The sequence below is a fragment of the Takifugu flavidus genome, chromosome 15 (genome assembly GCF_003711565.1).
Source record: "Takifugu flavidus isolate HTHZ2018 chromosome 15, ASM371156v2, whole genome shotgun sequence".
Taxonomy (NCBI): Eukaryota; Metazoa; Chordata; class Actinopteri; order Tetraodontiformes; family Tetraodontidae; genus Takifugu; species Takifugu flavidus.
In genome coordinates this window covers 15,239,690-15,261,660 of record NC_079534.1, presented here as the reverse complement: position 1 = coordinate 15,261,660, position 21,971 = coordinate 15,239,690, and the positions used below count along the sequence as shown (strand labels likewise).

The 21,971-nt window shown below is 50.0% G+C and overlaps 1 protein-coding gene across 2 annotated transcripts in view; it reads right to left on the bottom strand.

The window, feature by feature from the left end:
- The window catches only part of lig1 (ligase I, DNA, ATP-dependent), a 30,830-nt gene extending 10,209 nt beyond the window's left edge, over window positions 1–20,621 (bottom strand). The window contains exons 1-21 of one of the 2 annotated variants that reach the window (XM_057056745.1): window positions 20,341–20,620; window positions 19,976–20,032; window positions 19,551–19,719; window positions 17,008–17,134; window positions 14,719–14,862; window positions 13,996–14,280; window positions 13,804–13,912; window positions 11,861–11,947; window positions 11,078–11,134; window positions 10,749–10,807; window positions 9,855–9,968; window positions 9,580–9,746; window positions 8,025–8,101; window positions 7,834–7,925; window positions 4,948–5,047; window positions 4,676–4,761; window positions 4,127–4,242; window positions 3,545–3,640; window positions 656–766; window positions 423–494; window positions 167–311 (exon numbers count right to left, since the gene is read on the bottom strand). In XM_057056745.1, the coding sequence (XP_056912725.1) occupies window positions 167–311; window positions 423–494; window positions 656–766; window positions 3,545–3,640; window positions 4,127–4,242; window positions 4,676–4,761; window positions 4,948–5,047; window positions 7,834–7,925; window positions 8,025–8,101; window positions 9,580–9,746; window positions 9,855–9,968; window positions 10,749–10,807; window positions 11,078–11,134; window positions 11,861–11,947; window positions 13,804–13,912; window positions 13,996–14,280; window positions 14,719–14,862; window positions 17,008–17,134; window positions 19,551–19,719; window positions 19,976–20,032; window positions 20,341–20,357 (2,287 nt within the window). In that variant the 5' untranslated portion in view covers window positions 20,358–20,620. Of the gene's footprint in view, window positions 1–166; window positions 312–422; window positions 495–655; window positions 767–3,544; window positions 3,641–4,126; window positions 4,243–4,675; window positions 4,762–4,947; window positions 5,048–7,833; window positions 7,926–8,024; window positions 8,102–9,579; window positions 9,747–9,854; window positions 9,969–10,748; window positions 10,808–11,077; window positions 11,135–11,860; window positions 11,948–13,803; window positions 13,913–13,995; window positions 14,281–14,718; window positions 14,863–17,007; window positions 17,135–19,550; window positions 19,720–19,975; window positions 20,033–20,340 lie in introns of both variants that reach the window. The other variant, XM_057056746.1, reaches the window with a different exon arrangement.
- Between the last annotated feature and the right edge of the window lie 1,350 nt (window positions 20,622–21,971).

Sequence of the window (21,971 nt, the reverse complement as noted above, 5' to 3'; positions counted from 1 at the left end):
CTAAAGCTGTTCTAAACATTGAGTCCAACATTAAACACAGAACAAAAAGACAAATACACAATAACTACATGTATGAAAGCAGCAGGCTGATGCACAAACACAGTGAAAGTTATGGAGACACACAAACTTCAGGAAATGGTTGAGAAAGACAAACACACACACACACCTCGGACAGACTGCTCCAGAAACTCAGCAATGGTGTCGGTGTTGTCAGAGTCGATGGATCGGGCAAACATGAATTCTCCTTCCACCTCGACAAAGTTTTCCTTCAGCAGAGCCCGACGGTGGCAAAGTGGCTGTCGCACAAGAGACTACACACACACACACACACACACACACACAAGCAATGAACACAAAGGTGCTTTGAAGTGAGAACTGTGCAGATATCTGGTAAAGGTTTCCACAGTAGCACTGGGGCTTACCTCCCCGTTGAGGTAGAGCAGGTCAAACGCATACACACACACTTGAACTCTGATCTCTGAGGCGTCCACGTCCTGCAGGAGAGATTTGAATGGTTTTCAATACACTCGTATCCCACCAATTCACTCGCTGGAGTCCTCTCCCTCTATGTTGCTGCAGACAGCTCAGCTGATGCTAACATCTGTCACTCCTCCAGGTTAGGGTTAGACCTGCCCTCCTCCATCCCCATTCCTACCTTTCTCTTACGGGTCGTGAGAACCTGGAAGGGCTGGATTTGCTGCTTCTCATGATCCCAGGCCACTGCCTCTGAATCCAGGACACAAGACACCACAAAGTCCTTCTTCACCTTGTCAGGAAGGAAGGAATGAAAAAAGATTGTTTGTCTTCTTTTCCACGACAGTGTTTGGAAGGTAAAAAACATCTGCTCAGTGGTTGGGAGACGGAAAATCTCTGCAGGATTCACCGGGAAAAGGTAAAAATAAAAGGACTAAAAAACAGACATGAACAGAAGAAAAGACCATCAGTCACTTTGGCCCCGACAGCTGCCCTCAATGTTTCTATCAGAAGACACAGACACAGTTTCTCTAGTGAGACGGTCGGTTACTCATAGTTACCAAAGCCTTAAAGACGCTCCATCATTGGGTCGCCTAACCCTAACCGGATTAGCCAGGGCTCGTGCCCCCACATTAGCCAGGGCTGATGCCCCCCGGATTAGCCAGGGCTCGTGCCCCCGGATTAGCCAGGGCTGATGCCCCCCGGATTAGCCAGGGCTCGTGCCCCCACATTAGCCAGGGCTGATGCCCCCCGATTAGCCAGGGCTCGTGCCCCCGGATTAGCCAGGGCTGATGCCCCCCGATTAGCCAGGGCTCGTGCCCCCACATTAGCCAGGGCTGATGCCCCCCGGATTAGCCAGGGCTCGTGCCCCCACATTAGCCAGGCTGATGCCCCCCGGATTAGCCAGGGCTCGTGCCCCCACATTAGCCAGGGCTGATGCCCCCCGGATTAGCCAGGGCTCGTGCCCCCACATTAGCCAGGGCTGATGCCCCCCGGATTAGCCAGGGCTCGTCCTCCGGATTAGCCAGGGCTGATGCCCCCCGGATTAGCCAGGGCTGATGCCCCCCGGATTAGCCAGGGCTCGTCCTCCGGATTAGCCAGGGCTGATGCCCCCCAGATTAGCCAGGGCTGATGCCCCCCGATTAGCCAGGGCTGATGCCCCCCAGATTAGCCAGGGCTCGTGCCCCCACATTGGCCAGGGCCCAGATTAGCCAGGGCTCGTGCCCCCGGATTAGCCAGGGCTGATGCCCCCCAGATTAGCCAGGGCTCGTGCCCCCGGATTAGCCAGGGCTCGTGCCCCCGGATTAGCCAGGGCTCGTGCCCCCACATTAGCCAGGGCTCGTGCCCCCGGATTAGCCAGGGCCCAGATTAGCCAGGGCTCATGTTTGGGATAAAACAAAACTCTGCAAATGATATTGATCGATGCCATTGATTCTCTTGAGATTTCAGAGTGGCTGCCAATTATCTGAGGCACTAAAGTGGGCCGTGAAGCTTGAGGATGATTACTTCTTCCATTATGGGGTGTTGGTAGGATGAGATAGATACAACACTGACTGGTCTCAAATCAGATCCACACGTAAAATCTCAGTGATTAAAAACAGCAAAAAAAACAAGAAGAACAAGAGATAAAATAAAGCTCAGTCAGAAAAATGGGGCTTGATTCAGATGACACCAATGTCACAGTGAGCAAGCCTTCACAACAGACCCCTCAACATCAGAGTTCCAGGGTTAATCATGTACAGAAGGGGACAGTAATGTCCTGGAACATCTAAACAAGGCTTATTTCTGCTAGCACTGTAATTACTACATGAAGGACCCAGTGGGTGTGAGAGAGGTGAGAGAGAATTGTGAGAGGGGTGTGAGAGGTGTGAGAGGTGTGAGAGAGGCGAGAGGTGTGAGAGAGGTGTGAGAGAGGTGAGAGGGGTGTGAGAGAGGGGTGTGAGAGGTGAGAGAGGGGTGTGAGAGGGGTGTGAGAGGTGTGAGAGAGGTGTGTGAGAGGTGAGAGAGGGGTGAGAGGGGTGAGAGGGGTGTGAGAGAGGGTGAGAGGCGTGAGAGAGATGTGAGAGGGGTGTGAGAGAGGTGAGAGGGGTGTGAGGGAGGTGAGAGGTGTGAGAGAGAGGTGTGAGAGAGGTGAGAGGGGTGAGAGGTGTGAGAGAGGGGTGTGAGGGAGGTGAGAGGGTGTGAGAGGTGTGAGAGAGAGGTGAGAGAGGGTGTGAGAGAGGTGAGAGGGGTGTGAGAGGGTGAGAGAGGTGTGTGAGAGGGGTGAGAGGGGTGTGAGAGAGGGGTGTGAGAGGCGTGAGAGGGGTGTGAGGGAGGTGAGAGGTGTGAGAGGTGAGAGAGGGGTGTGAGGGAGGTGAGAGGGGTGAGAGGTGTGAGAGAGGGGTGTGAGGGAGGTGAGAGGGGTGAGAGGTGTGAGAGGTGTGAGAGAGAGGTGAGAGAGGGTGTGAGAGAGGTGAGAGGGGTGTGAGAGGGTGAGAGGGGTGTGTGAGAGGGGTGAGAGGGGTGTGAGAGAGGGGTGTGAGAGGGGTGAGAGGGGTGTGAGGGAGGTGAGAGGTGTGAGAGAGGTGTGAAAGGCGTGAGAGGGGCGTGAGAGGTGTGAGAGAGGTGTGTGAGAGGGGTGAGAGTGTGAGAGAGGCGTGAGAGGCGTGAGGTGTGTGAGAGAGGCGAGAGGTGTGAGAGGTGTGAGAGAGGCGTGAGAGAGGGGTGAGAGGTGTGAGAGAGGCGTGAGAGGGGTGTGAGAGGGGTGAGAGAGATGTGAGAGGGGTGAGAGAGGCGTGAGAGAGGCGTGAGAGGTGTGAGACAGGCGAGAGGCGTGAGAGCGGTGAGAGCGGTGAGAGAGGTGTGAGAGAGAGGCGTGAGAGAGATGTGAGAGATGTGAGAGGGGTGAGACAGGCGAGAGGGGTGAGAGGTGTGAGAGAGGGGTGAGAGGTGTGAGAGAGATGTGAGAGGGGTGAGAGGGGTGAGAGAGGCGTGAGAGAGGGGTGAGCTCGTTGCTGTCTGCAGTGCTGGAAAAGCTCTCATTTACAACCGAGTTAACGATGATGACTCCTGGGGGCCTCGAACCTTTTACCTTGGCCACGCGAGAGACGATATCAGGATATTTGCTGGTGTTGTCTTCCTGGTTCCGGCTGAAAATTCGAACCTCGCCGGTTTCCAAAATGTGAATCTGGAGGGCAAAAAGAAAGAGATTAAAAAGTGCAGCCTGACAAATGTGCAGGTTGGGTTAGAGCGATGCTGAACCCTGTGTTGAAAAGGGTTAGGGTTAACCTAACCAGCATCGGGTTCGGGTTACCGAGGGCTAGGGTACCACAGGGTTACCCTCTGTGGTGCTGACAGCCACAGTATTACCCACAGATTTAGGGGTAACACATTATGTGCACATCGTTTTGCGTGTTCAAAATTAGCAGTTGAGCAGCAGAAAATTGACATTCTCATTTCTGTCTTTATGTTTCGGACCCGCCAAATAATCTGCACCTGGACAGAAAACTGACTTGGCGGTTTAACCCAGCCACCAGTGACCAGCTACATGGTATCCTGAGTTTAGCTGATACTGAAATAAGCCATTTACCCCTTTATGCCACTGTGTCACACAGACACACACACCCACCCCCACACCCACCCACACACACCCCCCAAACACACACACACACACCTGTGCACGCTCTCCATCATATTTGTACTCGCAGGTGAAGACTGCCTCATCAAACTTCTTCATCACCTCTCCAACTCCTTTGGTGGGGTGAGCCAACATGGGTCTGAGCGGAACACCTGACAACAAAGGTGGTCCAATTAGAAATACTCCAAAGGTCTTTTCCAGAGCACAACAGGTGGGGATAGAGGTGTCAGCTGGGTTAGTAGCAAGGAGGGGATTGCAAAATAAAGGCACAACTCAGAGCAGAAAGAGGTTTTACAGTTGAAGCAGGTTTTGCTGGTGATTCTGACTGAAACTGACTTTGGAGCTCAGAACAGGACAGAAACAATCCTGGGTCACAACCGTAATGGTTGGAACAAAACCAGTTTTCTGCTCTGTTTCTCTTTCGACACTGCATTTAATATGTGCACAGGTGGAGAAGCTCCTTATCCAAGAAAGAACAACTATAAACAAATGGCTGTTATCTCTGTGCCAATGATTCAACCAAATCACTTCCTTCCAGTGACCAGATCAATCAACCCGTTCTTGGGTTACCAGCTGGCTGCTTACCTGGAGTTAGCTTGCAGTGGTTGGGCAGCTGGTCGATGCCCTCTTTCAGGAGAACTGGGATGAGGACATCATAGTTGGGCATCTCACTGGAGTGAGTGAAGATGACACAGCAGGTTTGGCAAAGAAAAAAAGAAAAATCAATGGCAATCAAAATAAAAGGAAGCAGAAAGTCTGAGCCAGAACGGAGAACAAGGGTCAAGAGGGACGAGCAACTCATGCACCTCCAAAGAGACTGCAAAGCAAGACTGGGGGGGGGTTAAGCTTTCAGTTACCAGTAAGTCTGTTTGAGGATCAGGCTCTTCTCTTCCATCCAGGAGCGCCGGCTCTCAGGGCTCATTCCCTTCCCTGCATCCAGCACAGCTGGAGGAAAACCTATGAGCAGGAAGAGAAGATGCCTTGAGACAGATGTGAGGGAGCTTTGGCATCATTGGTTGGAGGGTCACAGGCTCGTCACAGGCTCCTCACAGCCAGGGAACAGCTGCAGTCCTGCAGAGAGGGTCACCGTGCTGTTCACGGTGGTCTGCCTGATCCAACAGGGGTTAGGGTTAGTCACCGTGCTGTTCATGGTGGTCTGCCTGATCCAACAGGGGTTAGGGTTAGTCACCGTGCTGTTCACGGTGGTCTGCCTGATCCAACAGGGGTTAGGGTAGTCACCGTGCTGTTCACGGTGGTCTGCCTGATCCAACAGGGGTTAGGGTAGTCACCGTGCTGTTCACGGTGGTCTGCCTGATCCAACAGGGGTTAGGGTTAGTCACCGTGCTGTTCACGGTGGTCTGCCTGATCCAACAGGGGTTAGGGTTAGTCACCGTGCTGTTCACGGTGGTCTGCCTGATCCAACAGGGGTTAGGGTTAGTCACCGTGCTGTTCACGGTGGTCTGCCTGATCCAACAGGGGTTAGGGTTAGTCACCGTGCTGTTCACGGTGGTCTGCCTGATCTAACAGGGGTTAGGGTTAGCCGTGCTGTTCATGGTGGTCTGCCTGATCTAACAGGGGTTAGGGTTAGGGTTAGTCACTGTGCTGTTCATGGTGGTCTGCCTGATCCAACAGGGGTTAGGGTTAGTCACCGTGCTGTTCATGGTGGTCTGCCTGATCCAACAGGGGTTAGGGTTAGTCACCGTGCTGTTCACGGTGGTCTGCCTGATCTAACAGGGGTTAGGGTTAGGGTTAGTCACTGTGCTGTTCATGGTGGTCTGCCTGATCCAACAGGGGTTAGGGTTAGTCACCGTGCTGTTCATGGTGGTCTGCCTGATCCAACAGGGGTTAGGGTAGTCACCGTGCTGTTCACGGTGGTCTGCCTGATCTAACAGGGGTTAGGGTTAGGGTTAGTCACTGTGCTGTTCATGGTGGTCTGCCTGATCCAACAGGGGTTAGGGTTAGTCACCGTGCGGTTCATGGTGGTCTGCCTGATCCAACAGGGGTTAGGGTTAGGGTTAGTCACCGTGCTGTTCATGGTGGTCTGCCTGATCCAACAGGGGTCGTCTAAATCAGTGTTTTTCAACCAGTGTGCCGTGAGATATTATCAGGTGTGCCGTGGGAAATTATCAATTTTTTGTGCCTGTGCGGTCTAGCGCCTGGCAGTAACCATGTAGTACTCTTCTATACCAGTAGGTGGTGGTAAGTAGGTAGCTAATTGTTAATTGCATTGTGCTTGGAGACAAGCGAATTAGTGACGCATCGACGCCGCGGCAGGTGATGTTTACGGTGGCGTTGTGGATAGCGGGACAGCGGTGAGGGTGATGGATACGTTTTTGAAGAGAAAAAATTCTGGCTCTGAACTGGACCCTGGACAAAATCCAGACCCAGATGAAGGCCCCAGTATGAGTGGAGGTCAAAAGAAAGCAAAGACGGTGACGTCGAGCAAAGTTTCTGGCGCGAGGCAATACAACGAAAGCTATCTTTCATTTGGATTTACTTTTACCGGAGATGCAACGGCGCCGACTCCATTGTGTTTGGTATGTGGTGAAAAGCTCTCCAACAGTGCTATGGTCCCAAGTAAGCTTAAACGCCATCTCCAAACAAAACTCCCTTCACTTCAAAATAAAAATGTTGAGTATTTTGTTCGTATTTGAGTATTTTGTTCGTATTTTGTTTGTCGCGCGGCAAGGTGCTGGCCCGTGTGTATGAGCTGCGAGAGGAACTTTAACTTTAACACTGCTCCCGTTTTCCACAACATATCTGTGAGGTGAGCTTTTCAAGCCTGACTGCTGTAAAAACTAAAAACAGAGAAAGACTGAGAGCTGTGGAGGAAGAGCTTCGTGTGTCTTTCATCGATTCCTGCCAGGATATCAGCTCTGTGTTCATCCAAACAGGCCCAGGTTTCACACTGAGTGAGTAAAAAATGGAAAGATTATAAAATACCTTTTTCGTTTTGTTTACTTGATTCCTATTCAAGACACTATAATATAACATAATTCTTCAGTGTTAAAATAAGCTTTTTTTCTGCTGGTGGTGTGCCGCAAGATTTTTTCAATGAAAAAAAATGTGCCTTGGCTCAAAAAAGGTTGAAAAACACTGGTCTAAATAACTGAATAAAAGCTTTAAAAGCATTTTCAGACCAGACCCACAAATCAGTGCAGATGTGCACACTGAGCCTCCAATTTCACCACATTTTATTAAAGTGCACCTCCAGTCAGGAATAAAATACAAATACTAATAAGTGAGGAATGAATTTAGTTTGACCTCAGAGCTAAAGTGGTAGTTAAAGGAGGTGATGAGTTCAGGGGCATTCTGAGAACATCACAATATTAAGAGTTGTTTTCCTGGTGAAATCACATCAACGGTGCCAAAGTACTAACAAATCAGAGATTTTCAGTATCTACAGATGTTCCCTTTGGGGTTCGTAAAGCCAAGAAAGCAGGACTTCCTGTGGGGGATTGTGAAGTCACAGCTCTAAATTCATATCACATTTGATGACGGATCATTTCAGAAGCATCTCATTTATCCCACTGAGAAAAAAGCTGGAAAAAGAAACCGAGGACAACATTCAATCGCCTTTAACTGTTCACAAATACACCCCCCCCCGCCTCACACATTATAGAGGAGACTGGGTGGGGGTCAATAGGTCCGATGGACTCAGTACCAATTAACCCAGCAATGTTAACTGGAAAACTTTGTCTTTACTTTCATTTTGTACAAATGTGTAACTTGTCAAAGGTTACCTTGTCCAGGGGGGGTGAGGCACACAGCCTGGCTCAGAGCCGCCAGGACGCTCTGTTCTGCCAGGCCGATCCGGAGCTTGCCAGCCAGTGACCTGCCCATAAAGGAATAAAGGAATAAAGCATGTAGTCAGCAGTGTCTCCAGGTGTGTGCAGCCAAACGTGCATGAGCGTGCACGAGGGTGGTCTTTTACCTGACGATGTAGCGAGCCTCAGAGAAGCGGCACGCCACAAAGAGCCCTTTGATGATGTCGATTTTCTTATTCATTGCCTGAGGCAAGCGGAGGGCGCACACACACACACACACAGGCACAGGCACACACACACAGGCACAGACACACACACACACAGGCACAGACACACACACACACAGGCACAGACACACACACACACACACACACACACCATGAGCAGGTGTTTTAACAAGGACTATGACTTCATCTGGTCTCCAGAAATCAAATAAAAACAATGGGCCAGATTCACGAAGCGTTCTTACGAACAAATTTGTTCTTAAGTCCCACTTACGAACAGCTGACGAAGATTGTGGCATTCACCAATTTCTTATCCTGGATTTATTCGTAGGTAAGAACAAATCCTACGAACACTCAGGAGTACTCTTGCGCACATTTCAGTGCCGACATGTTGGCATGGTTCTGTTTTCTTCTCTTGTGCAGTTCAATAAAATTCAATATTACAATGATAATTCTGTCATATTTATTTATTTATTTGTTATTTCCTATTTTTGGTGATTTACGGAGAATTTTAAAATTACGTAAATGTGCCAATGACTTAACATTAATCAACCAAATTGGAAACCATGCCAAAACTGTCTTTTTATTTGATTTTATCTTGATTTATTTTATTAGGGGATCGAGGATATGCCCTGGTTGTTGACACCACTGACCAACCCTCAGACTCCACAGGAGTTTTATTCAATCAGATGCATGCGCGCAGTCGCTCCACCATTGAACGCACCATCGGCATGTTAAAGGGGCGCTGGATGTGTTTGGACACAGAGCCACGACCCCGTGAGGATGTGCGTCCTGACGCAATGATGGGGCCAGACTGCAGGCACGCGGTTCACGTTCGAGCGCGATTAATTGCCCGTTTGTGAATAAAATGCATTATTGTCACAATCCGAGCACAGCTTTTACACGTTTATTTTTTTTACATTCTTTTTTTACATTCTCGTTGATTTCTTTAAGCGTGTTGGCTATAGTCATCAGGGTTGAGGCAATTTTATCAAGCGTGTTAGCCATCCTTTCTTGATTGTTCAACACGGCGTCAGAAATCAGGCGTGGAGAGGCAAGCTTTGGGCATTTCGCTTTGGGCATTTCGCTTTGGGCATTTTGCTGTCTACAGGGTCCTGCTGCAGTTCCTTTTATGGGCATTAGTGGGCGGTGACTTATGCTAATCGTATGTTAATTAGACTCACCTGGCACGCGCTTTCAACTTACGAACAGATGGCATTCATCAATCTAAGAACACAGCTGCGAACAATTCTGGGGCTTACGAACGCGTTGATGAATCCGACGTAGGGTTTTCTTAAAAAACTTCTTAAGGACAACTTAAGAAAGAATCTAAGAAGATTCGTAAGAACATATTGGTGAATCGGGCCCAATAATTTGATTGACAATCAGCGACACATTTCCTTCCTTTTCCTCCCTGACTGCACTAGAAAACCGGTCACAGAAACTAAATATGTGTCCAAGACTGGTTCTGTTCTTACAACTGTGATTCTGGACTCACCGAGTTTCCAGTCATGCTGGCAATTTCCTTTAATTTCCTAAACACGCCCCCGACTGTCAGACTGGCCGGCTGGAACATCATTCTTTGGTTGCTACGGGAACTCTCAGCCACGAGGCCCAGATCTCCTCTCTCCTGAGCTTCTGCCTTGATTTTGTCCAACTGTCGCCCTGGAAGCCAGAGCGAGACGGTGAGCTGCAGCCATGATGGTGGATCAGTGGGATGGGCGTCAGCAGGAGGTGAAGCCTCACTGGCCACCGGTCCTGGTCAACCCTTACCTGTTGCTTGAGCAACAGCTTTCATCAGCACCGTCTCTCCAACGCCCAGCTCCATCCCCTGGTATGCTGGACCGAGCTGATTCAAACACAGGTACACGCAACTCAGCAGGTCATCTGGCAACAGAACACAAAGGTCACCCAGATGTTTACACACTCAGAACCAGATGGGAGGAGGAGCTCCCACAAACATCAGGCGCCTGTTTAGGCGACACATCCTTCTGCCCTCATTAGCAACCCGACATCATCAGTTAGTAAGTTTAAATAAACTGTCACCGCCCATGTGAGGGTGCCAAGTGTCCAGTTAAAGAACTTCTTTGGTGACTGCATAGACTTGGGGCTCATATAACCAGGATCAACCATATTCTCATGCCTTTCCTGCCAGCTTTGGCCCCAAAGCCCCTGAGATGGACAGGTCAAAGGTCAATGACCTCTAGAGGACATTCAGGACTGGCATATAGACGTTCAACAATCCCTCGAGACACAAATGTTGGGTGCAACAACTTAACTCACTGTCTGTAACTAGTAAACTGCAGATTCACCAACATGTTTCTCAGTCTAACGTCGTCAAGATGCGTATTGAAAAACTTTATCGTCCATCACAGAGAGACAGAGCTCAAAACAAATCACACAAAACGTACGGTTGCTTTTGTTCTGAATAAAGCAGAGAAGTTTTCTGAAACTTGAACTGTTACCTAGCAACATCGTCATGAGCAACAAACCTGCTGGTGACACGTCTTTAGAGCAAAAGAGATGAAAGACGAAAGAAAACAGGCCGGCGCGGTCGCTAAAACGAGGTCACCTCATCCATCGGATCAGTAAATCAAGACATTACGTGAAACATCATCTGATTGGGTGAAGCCCAGCAGGCTGGCAGAACTGTAGCGGCGCCAGTACCTGGAGAGAGCAGCAGCACTGAGCGAAACAGGTTCGACAGAGTCTCGATGTTGCGCAACCTGGAAAAGGACGAGAGGACTTTCTGAGACACAAGGGTCACCTGAGGGTAACGAGGCAGAGGCAGGAAATGAGATGGAAACGGCAGCGTTCCTCTGGAAGAGGCTCAGCAGCTGCAGCGAGTGGAGCAAAGGCAGCTCTGATGCTGTCCACATATTAAAAGCAAGTGCGCTCGTTAGCATTAAAACATCAGATTTCTACACTTTTGACGAAGAAAAACAGGGTGCAGGTGAGTGACACGCGGCTCTGCCATCAGCCTGTGGAGGCCTCACCTGCCGGAGTCCTCCTCGATCTTCTCAAAGGTGCGGGCCACAGCCAGGTACGGCACCCTGCAGGGAGCAGCTCGTGGTTAGAGACCAGGAGATGTCAGGAGCAGACCAAGAGCCTTTACACACACGGACACACACAGACACACGGACACACACACACACATGGACACACACAGACACACACACACGGACACACACAGACACACACACACGGACACACACACACGGACACACACACACGGACACACACACACGGACACACACACACACACGGACACACACACACACACACAGACACACACACCACTCTATTCCACAGGAAAGCAAATATTAGGGAACCGCTGGTGGTACAGAAAACTGACACCTGGCAGGGTGCCCCATCTGGCAGGGGGTGCCCCACCTGGCAGGGTTGCCCCACCTGGCAGGGTGCCCCACCTGGCAGGGTGCCCCATCTGGCAGGGTGCACCACCTGGCAGGGTGCCTCACCTGGCAGGGTGCACCACCTGGCAGGGTGCACCACCTGGCAGGGTGCCCCACTGGCAGGGTGCCCCATCTGGCAGGGTGCCCCACCTGGCAGGGTGCCCCATCTGGCAGGGTGCCCCATCTGGCAGGGTGCCCCACCTAGCAGGGTGCATTGTGGTGCAAAGAAAACACTGAAAAGATGAAAGAATGCTGCACTTGTACAAAGGGGGTGGGGGGGTGGAATTGATCAGTCTGTGTGTCATCTATCATTTGGGAGATGGGCTCGTTCAGCATCGATACAGGTCAAAGCGGGTAAAGACTCACTTCTGGTCCCGTGTCCAGCTGGCGTGGTCCACAGGATGGTAGTTGGGCCTGGCTGGGTTGTAGTCTGGGCGTCCTGAGACCGTCCCACTGAGAGCAAACACAAGAGGAAGAGCAGCTGTGATCCAGGTGTCTGAGCCCAGCACAGCTGCACATCACTGCAGCAGGTGTCTGGAGGACAGACGGGATCTTTACGGTCACTGAGATACATTCAGGAGCACCTGACAGTGTTCTCTAGGCTTCCAGTGGATTTGGGCTGGAAAGCTTTCATTCCCGTCCCATCACTTGAAATCCTGATGATCAAACAGCCTTTGGGTATTTGATGGAGGCCTGAACAGACCAATGCTGTGGTGGCGCTGCTGGGCTCCGCTTCACTAAAATACCAACCACTGACTGAAGGTTCTGAATTGTGCCCAAACATATCAGACTGGGTCCATTCCAAACAACTGGCCTCATCCCATTTTATTTCAAAGTTAATTTTGACTGAGCTGAAACTCAAAGGCTAAACTGACCTCTGCTGATACTCAGGGGTTAGGGTTGGGGTTGGGGTTAGGGTTAGAGGGTTAGAGGGTTAGAGGGTTAAGGGTTAGAGGGTTAGGGTTAGAGGGTTAAAGGGTTAGAGGGTTAGAGGGTTAGGGTTAGAGGGTTAAAGGGTTAGAGGGTTAGAGGGTTAGGGTTAGAGGGTTAAAGGGTTAGAGGGTTAGAGGGTTGGGGTTAGAGGGTTAAAGGGTTGGGGTTAGGGTTAGAGGGTTAGAGGGTTAAAGGGTTAGAGGGTTAGAGGGTTAGCGGGTTAGAGGGTTAGGGTTAGAGGGTTAGAGGGTAGAGGGTTAGAGGGTTAGAGGGTTGGGGTTAGGGTTAGAGGGTTGGGGTTAGGGTTAGAGGGTTAGAGTTAGGGTTAGAGGGTTAGAGTTAGGGTTAGAGGGTTAGGGTTAAAGGGTTAGAGGGTTAGGTTAGAGGGTTGGGGTTAGGGTTAGAGGGTTAAGGGTTAGAGGGTTCGAGGGTTGGGGTTAGGGTTAGAGGGTTAGGGTTAGAGGGTTAGAGGGTTGGGGTTAGGGTTAAAGGGTTAGGGTTAGAGGGTGGGGTTAGGGTTAGCGGGTTAGAGGGTTAGGGTTAGAGGTTAGAGGGTTGGGGTTAGGGTTAGAGGGTTAGAGGGTTAGAGGGTTAGGGTTAAAGGGTTAGGGTTAGAGGGTTGGGGTTAGAGGGTTAGGGTTAGAGGGTTAGAGGGTTAGGGTTAGAGGGTTAGAGTTAGGGTTAGGGTTAGAGGGTTGGGGTTAGAGGGTTAGAGGGTTAGAGGGTGGGGTTAGAGGGTTAGGGTTAGAGGGTTGGGGTTAGGGTTAGAGGGTTAGGGTTGACCTGGACCATTCATGTGACTCCTTTAAAAGTGAAACCTTTTCTATATTTGGGTGCATCATTTACAGGAAGGTGGCAATAATCAAAGCACAACTCAAATGTTGAAGATGTTCCAGCTCATCTCAGACGCTGCTGCTGATGGAGGAGCGGAACAGAAGACAGATGGGGGCTTTAATCCCTCGTTTGGTGCCCAGCCCTACAGATGAGTCCCAACATGCCATCGTAGAGGCGGCGGTGTGTCTAATTCAACGTATAAACGCAACATTGTGCAGCCAGAACAACTCCGGCCACCGATACTCGAGCCTGACCAATCGAGCTGTTCTTTGCTCCGCCCTCATGGAGCCTGTGGTCACCAGTCATGTGTATGAAGGCTGCCTCCGTGGTCGTTGCCCCTCTGCGTGCCTCGCCGTCTCCGTGCACACCAGCCCCAGACAGAGCCGGCCACGGTGCCGTGGTCCGTACGGCAGGGCCTCCCTATCTACGCGGGTCAAGGACGCCTTCAGCAGCTTTAAAGCAGCAGTCATGATCCATGAAGGATCACCTGACTGAGGATCTGTGAGGGTTCAGATCCAGGGAACTCCGAGTGGTGACCTCACCGTTTAGCATCTTTGTCTTCATCCGCTGAAGGTTTCAGCTCTGCACTCGTCTTTTTCTCTCCTTCATGCGTTTCTGCTTTCTCCATTTTCACAGCAGCTTTTCTGGGAGCTGTTGAGATAATGAGGCAGCACAGATGAACACGAGCTTCCACAGCGGCTGGAACAGTACAGAGCCATGCAAATGTTGCTCACCAAAGAAGCTGCTGACAGGAGCTTTCTTTGATGGCTCTTTATCCATTCCTCCTTTCAAGACTTCTTCCTTGGTGTCTCTCTCCTTTGCAGAAGCAGGTCTTTTCTCATCATGCTTCTTCCGAGTCCTTTCATTTTTCTTTGCTGCCTCAGCTTCTAGGTCGGTCTCATCGGAGATCTTGCTCTCCGCCTGCTCCTTCTCCTCCTGATCTGGGCTGGTAGCCTGAATCTTTGCCGTTTCCACTTGTTCTTCCTGTTCTCCCTCCTCCATGGGTACGCTGGGGGTTTCTACTCAAGGTGAAACAGAAACAAGTGGAGTCAGTGAGCAGATACGTGCCAGCAGCTTGGCTGAGAGTTCCTCTGGACTTCTTTGAGCTGTATAACTGAGAAGGTTCACGGACGACCAAACGTGGGACCCATAAAACTGAAGACTGAGGTAAAATCTAAAATGAGATAAGTGCTATCATCAAACCTGCCTGCAGCCAGCACCAAACATGCCACTCAGAGCACAGAACAAACGTTTGCACCACTTATTCCAGGAGTCGAGGTCTTAGCTCAAGGTGACGTAAATGCTTGTTGAGCACACGTCAGAAACGGTGAGAGGGGAGGAGCCAAAGCCTGCCTCCTTAGATCAGGCGCTCTCCAAATCTGATTCCTTCTGGAATATTTCTAAAGCCAACTCCACAGAGGCTGGATGGACCACCTTGTGATGGACCAGACTCATACCTCCACCACCAAGGCCGCTCTCCACGCGGGGTCGTTTGTGCCGCTGCACCTCCTCCTGCTCCTTGGCCTCCTCCTCCTCCTCCTTCGGACTCTCACTGCCACTCCTGCTGCCATCAAGCTTCCTCTTTGGGAACGTCTTCCTCGCTGTGGTTACAGGACAGGTTTCATAAGCGAGGAAATCTCACCAATCAAGTCGCACACAGAGTAGGTGGAGCTGAAGAGGAGGTGTTAGCTGCACGACAGCCGCTGTGGGGCCGTCGAATTCATACGTTCATCATCAAAACATTCATCCTGAAGTCTGATGAATGAATGAAGTCATCTGGGCTCCAGCCCCGTCATCCTTGGAACATCATGTGGTCGTGGTTGTACCGTTTGGCTTGTTCCTACATTAAAAATAAAATCTACTGATATACGGCAGCGCTGCAGCACCACAGAGATGAAGAGAGACAGACAGATAGGGAGAGAGGGAGAGAGACAGGGAGGGAGGGAGAGACAGGGAGGGAGAGAGGGGGAGAGAGAGGGCAGGAGGGAGAGAGAGAGGGAGGAGAGAGAGACAGGGCGAGGGAGAGAGAGGGAGGAGAGAGAGGGAGGAGAGAGAGACAGACAGATAGGGAGGGAGAGAGAGAGACAGACAGGGAGGGAGAGAGAGGGAGGGAAGGGAGAGAGAGAGGGAGGGAGAGAGAGGGAGGAGAGAGGAGGGAGGGAGGAGAGAGACAGAGAGAGAGGGAGAGACGAGAGAGAGGAGGGAGAGACAGGGAGAGAAGAGAGAAAGGGAGGGAGGGAGGAGAGAGAGGGAAGGGAGGGAGGGAGGGAGAGAGGGAGGGAGAGAGAGGAGGGAGGGAGAGGGAGGGAGAGAGAGGGATAGGGAGGGAGGGAGAGAGAGGGGAGGGAGGAGAGAGAGGGAGGAGGGAGAGAGAGATAGGGAGGGAGGGAGAGAGAGGAGGGAGGAGAGAGACAGGGAGGGAGGGAGAGAGAGGGAGGGAGGAGAGAGAGGGAGGAGAGAGACAGGGAGGAGGGAGGGAGGGAGAGAGACAGAGAGGGAGAGAGAGAGAGACAGATAGGGAGGGAGGAGAGAGGGAGGAGAGAGGGAGGAGAGAGGGAGGAGAGAGGCAGAGAGAGAGGGAGGGAGAGAAGAGAGAGACAGGGAGGGAGGAGGGAGAGGAGGAGAGAGAGAGACAGGGAGGGAGGAGAGGGAGAGAGGGAGGAGAGAGGAGAGACAGGGAGGGAGGGAGAGAGAGAGGGACAGGAGGGAGGGAGAGAGGAGAGAGAGACAGGGAGGGAGGGAGAGAGAGACAGAGAGGAGAGAGAGAGAGAGACAGATAGGGAGGGAGAGAGAGAGAACAGAGAGGAGAGAGGAGGAGAGAGAGAGAGATAGGGAGGGAGAGAGGAGAGAGAGAGGGAGGGAGGGAGAGAGGGAGGAGAGGAGGGGGAGAGAGAGGGAGGGAGAGAGGGAGAGAGAGAGGAGGGAGGGAGGGAGAGAGAGGGAGGGAGAGAGAGGGAGGAGAGAGAGACAGGGAGGGAGGGAGGGAGAGAGACAGAGAGGGAGACAGAGAGAGGGAGGGAGAGAGGGAGGGAGAGAGAGAGAGACAGGGAGGAGGGAGGGAGAGAGGAGAGGGAGGGAGAGAGAGGGAGAGGGGAGAGAGAGAGACAGACAGGGAGGGAGAGAGAGATATAGGGAGGGAGAGAGAGACAGAGAGCGAAATCCCTCCTGCAAGCGTCGTGCCGAAACTTGGACCAAGCACAAGGAAAACTGGAGCGCTGGGAGAGTGTTGGGCTCCGAGGGGCCACCTCTGCTCCCGTCACTTCCGAAGCCACGAACAGACTTGGGAAACCCGACAGCTTCCACATTCATAAAAGGATTTAATGATCTTAATCGAGGGGATAACATACATCTTGATACACACAGAAGAATTCAATTGTGTAATTAACTGGTAAATGTTGCCCATCGATGATACAGGTCAATCACAGGCCAACAAAGCATTAATGCAGCCTTTCTTTACCCTGTATCATTTATTATTATTTATTATATTATTGAGTGTGGAAGCACAAATATGCAGCAATATTTACGGCGCAGCCACAACTTCAGACGCACTCTTCTCCTTATGTGTGTGTCACATACAGAAGCAGCACCCGTCTGAGGCTGAGCCTTTGAACACGGCGCCTTGAGGTCGCCAGGATACGGGATACATAATTATTAGGTACGATGCAGCTGGATCGGCAGCAAATGGAGTTTGGGAGTTTCTTGAAGACGTTCACGTCTCAAAGAACGAAGGAAAGAAAGAAACTGACCAGTTTTGCGTTTGACGATCCCAGAAGGGGAGAGTGAGTTAGGTGTGCGGGGGGTCCCAGGTGAAGCTGAAGAGGCCGGGGTAGCTGGAGAGAGGGGGGTGGAATCTGCCTTTAAAGCCCCATCCTTCTAAAAACGGGAGAAGAGGGGCAGCATTAGCAAGAGTTAGCAGTGAAGCACACCAGCCTGGAACCAAGACCGCGTTAGCAGCCGCTGGATTAGCTCGACCTGACGAAGGATCGGTTCAATCTGAAGAGATTTTCTATCCACGAGCGCGCGCACGTGGAGATAAAGCATCAGGCACTGGGCAGCTCTGATGGTACTGAGCGATGTCCTCCTATCACCTCAACCTACCAAGCACCAGATTCAGCCGCACCGCCGAGCTCGAATCTCATCCTCCGAGCCAGAAATGTCCAACAACATCAAAGAAAGATGTCGTTACATCAGGCCTGATCCAACAACATCAAAGAAAGATGCCGTTAGATCAGGCCTGATCCAACAACATCAACATCATGATCGTTAGATCAGGCCTGATTCAACAACATCAAAGAAAGATGTTGTTAGATCAGGCCTGATCCAACAACAACAACATCAAAGAAAGATGTTGTTAGATCAGGCCTGATCCAACAACATCAAAGAAAGATGCCGTTAGATCAGGCCTGATCCAACAACATCAAAGAAAGATGCCGTTAGATCAGGCCTGATCCAACAACATCAACATCATGATCGTTAGATCAGGCCTGATTCAACAACATCAAAGAAAGATGCCGTTAGATCAGGCCTGATCCAACAACATCAAAGAAAGATGTTGTTAGATCAGGCCTGATCCAACAACATCAAAGAAAGATGCCGTTAGATCAGGCCTGATCCAACAACATCAAAGAAAGATGTTGTTAGATCAGACGTGATCGAACAATCAGCTCACTTCTGATTGGCTACATTTCCTTCAACTCGGGACGCGTCGCCTTCCCACATACCAAGATTTTTATATAATGAACAAGTTTAATATTTACAATTGTGTCCCTAACCCTTTTCAGAGCCGATTATAGGCACAAATTTATTCTTAAGACACCTCAGACCATCGATCATTTTATAAGACGAAGGCTAATCAGGCGCTTGCCTGTCTGGGAGGGGGAAGATCGGAACAAAAACCACCTGACTCTCGTCACGTGTGCGCTGTGCTTTAGATGTGATTCCACTGCAGGAGCTTCAGAGTCATTTTACAGGGTCAGATTGTTGGAGCGCGTCTCATCTGCAGGAACTTGCCCTGAAAGCCCTCTTACAGGAACCTTTATGGAGCCCAAGTGCGCCCCTGTTCCAGGATAGGTCACTAGAAAGGCCCTGAACCCTTGCTGACGTCGCTTCTCCTCTAACCCTAACCCTAACCCTAATCATGTACATGCAGCATAACTCTAACCCTAACCCGAACGAACCCGAACCCTAACGCTAACCCTAACTCTAACCCGAACTCTAACCCTAACTAACCCTTACTCTAACTAACCCTAACTCTAACCCTAACTAACCCTAACTCTAACCCTAACTAACCCTAACCCTAACTCTAACCCTAACTCTAACCTAACTCTAACTCTAACCTAACTAACCCTAACCCTAACCCTAACGCTAACCCTACTCTAACCCTAACTCTAACCGTAACTCTAACTCTAACCCTAACCCTAACTCTAACCCTAACTCTAACTAACCCTAACCCTAACTCTAACTCTAACCCTAACTCTAACCCTAACTAACCCTAACCCTAACGCTAACCCTAACTCTAACCCTAACTCTAACCCTAACTCTAACCGTAACTCTAACGCTAACCCTAACTCTAACCCTAACTCTAACCGTAACTCTAACTCTAACCCTAACCCTAACTCTAACTAACCCTAACCTAACTCTAACTCTAACCCTAACTCTAACCCTAACTAACCCTAACTCTAACCCGAACCGTAACTCTAACCCTAACCCTAACTCTAACCCTAACTCTAACCCTAACTAACCCTAACCCTAACTCTAACCTAACTCTAACTAACCCTAACTCTAACTAACCCTAACTCTAACCCTAACTCTAACCCTAACCCTAACTAACCCTAACCACCCATCTCCTTCTATAATGCTGTTTATATGTATTAACTCTCACACCTGTCAATGCAAACTTGAGGAAGCTGTATGAAATCTTATTCTCCTAGAATAAGACACATCAGCTGTGTCAGGGGCTGACTCAGGTACTAAAATATTGCTTTTTGAAATGGCGATTACCCATCCTCAGTCCCCTCACCCAACCAAACAGACTTACTGCCCCGGTGAGTTCTGGGGTGTCAGAACGACAGACGGGCTGGAGAACAGACATTTCTAAATCTGACTCCTCGATGGAAGAACAGGACGACATGCCAGTCCTGAAATCACCGGAAAGGTGGAAGGACATAAAGAAAGACCTTTTTCTTGCTCTGAGAGGGGCCTGAAAGACGTGGGACCCCCCCCGGGTGTTGGGTTGGGTCTCGCAGACACCCTGGCAGCAGCAGCCCCCCAGACCCATCGATGCATTTACCTTTTCTCTTTTAACCTCTTTGTCTGCCTGTTTCGTGACTTCCTCTTTCACAGCCGGGACGTCGTCGTCATCGCTATCGAGGACGTGCCGACCGCGCTTCGCAACTTTCTTGATGGGTGAATCAGCTTCAGGAACACGATTCTGGACTTTCAGGGGGCTTTTGGTGGCTCTACAACACACACAATCAAATCCATAAGCATTGAAGGCCAAAACAGCAAGAGAGGCGAGTAGGTCTCATATTTCTCCCTTTTCCATCATCTAATGTGGTAGATGTGCAAAGGTAGCTTCAGAAAAGTCCTTCCTGCATCTGCATCTGCATCTACAGCCAATGTAGCTCTGCAGACCATCATCTCAGCACAATAGTCACCAAAATGAGCAGATTAAGACTTTTGGAAGGGAAAGTGAAGAAAGACAAGAAGTCTTACTTTTTGGTAGGTTCCTCTGTAGCTTTCTTGTCCTTGTTCCTGGGCTGAAAGAAGGAACTGGAGAAACAGACAAGAGTTTTCAGTCTTTTCCCCCAAAGGTGGGAGATATAGTTGAACAGAAACAGGTAGCGGAGTTGCTATCTTGCTAGCATCTGCCGTCTCTCATTATCAAACCATCAATTAAAAGAAGACAGCTTGGTAAATGTTCCCCACAAATGTTCCTGACTACTATACGGTTCGAATGTGCACTGCGGTCGTGAACCCAGCACGATTTACCTTAACTAGCCAATAACAAGGTTCAGACGTCACAAAGGCAGCACTAGCTACAGCTTCAGGACCGGACTCTTTGACAACGGCCAACTTACGCGATGCTCCGCTGCATCTTGTCTTCGGTTTGTCTCCAAGTTTCGCTAAAACCGAACTATGACGAGGCTGTCGGACGCGAACTCCCGCGCTGCGAAAAAACGATACCTGGAATATTCGGCGCCAAAACCGACCGTCAGCCAAAGGTTGAAAAGAGTTAAGATGAATCACTCGCGGGCGGAAAGCGCACAGCGCACGTCAGGAAGTTAGAATCATTCCTTTGGGTGCTTTATACATCCTCAACATGGACATAATATCTATACTTCAACCAAATAAATCAGACCGACAGATTTTACTCATGATTCACTTTTTGATTTACGTTTTCCTGAAAGTATCATCGAGTGATCCATCTTAGATCCAGCACACATCTTGACTCTGCTTCTCTCCCGGAAGTTGCTCCGTTGGGAGCTTCTGCCCCCTGCTGCTAGGGAGTGATAATTACAGAAATAAAACTTAGATTTCATGAAAATATCAGTGCGTCTGTATAAATGCACCATTACTGGTGCTTTTCTTGTTTTTATGGAAAAAGACCTGAGAGAATCGCAGGACAAACAGCTTCAAATGGAATGAATTAACTGATTTATTGACACACAATTTTTGCACAATTTTCTAATGTGGCATCACATCTGGTCTAAGTCAATAAAGTCTGTAATAAAGTAGCCTACTGTAAACTCAGCTTTGGGTTCATGTCAGAGCAATAAAAGCATTTGAATTTGTTGCTCTTTTCCAGTAAAGTCACTTGCTGGACCCCTGCTTCACCTCATCGAACAGGCCTGTGAGGACTTGGTTCGGATCCCACCCGTCAGCACCCTTGTGCAGCCAGTTGTGTGTGCTGGTGTGCAGGGCCGAGGCCAAAGGTGGGAACACTGACTGTTCCTGCTCCACCAGAGAGATCTGAGAACACGTGGTGGCAGAGATGATGGGGAGGTGGAGGGACCGAGGTGATGGGACGGCATAAGGGAGACAGTACTGGAACAAGATGGGGTAGGGCCCAGCTTGGACTGTGGATGGGAAACAGAGACATCAGAAACTGGTGATAACGTGGAGTCGAATAAAGTCGATTATTTTGGGGACTAAAGAGACACAAGGGTCAGCATGAGAAGATTAATTCCTGGCAGCCTTTTCCCAGAATTTGGATTCTATTGTCTTTTGTTCTGTTGGATTTATCTCAGTTCAGAAGAAATAAACTGCAAAATATCTTTAGCTTAGTTGGGTAGGCAAGACAAGTTTATTCACAGAGCATCATTCAGACACAAGGCAATTCATAGTTAAATATCAGTTTGTTCTTCGCTTCGGTCTCAATTCATTCCTCTTTGGGCTAAATGTGTGGCCAGTAGAGCCGATCGGGATCATTGGCCCAACAAAACCCGTGAAAAGGTCAAGGTATAAGTTCACGCTTGGCTGAGGAGGCTGCAGCTGGAACCCGAACCCAAGAGGGTTAGGGTTAGGGTTAGGAATAAGGTTTAGTGGTAGGAATAAGGGTTAGGGTTAGGGTTAGGAATAAGGGTTAGGGTTAGGGTTAGGAATAAGGGTTAGGGTTAGGAATAAGGGTTAGGGTTAGGGTTAGGATTAGGGTTAGGAATAAGGTTTAGTGGTAGGAATAAGGGTTAGGGTTAGGGTTAGGATAAGGGTT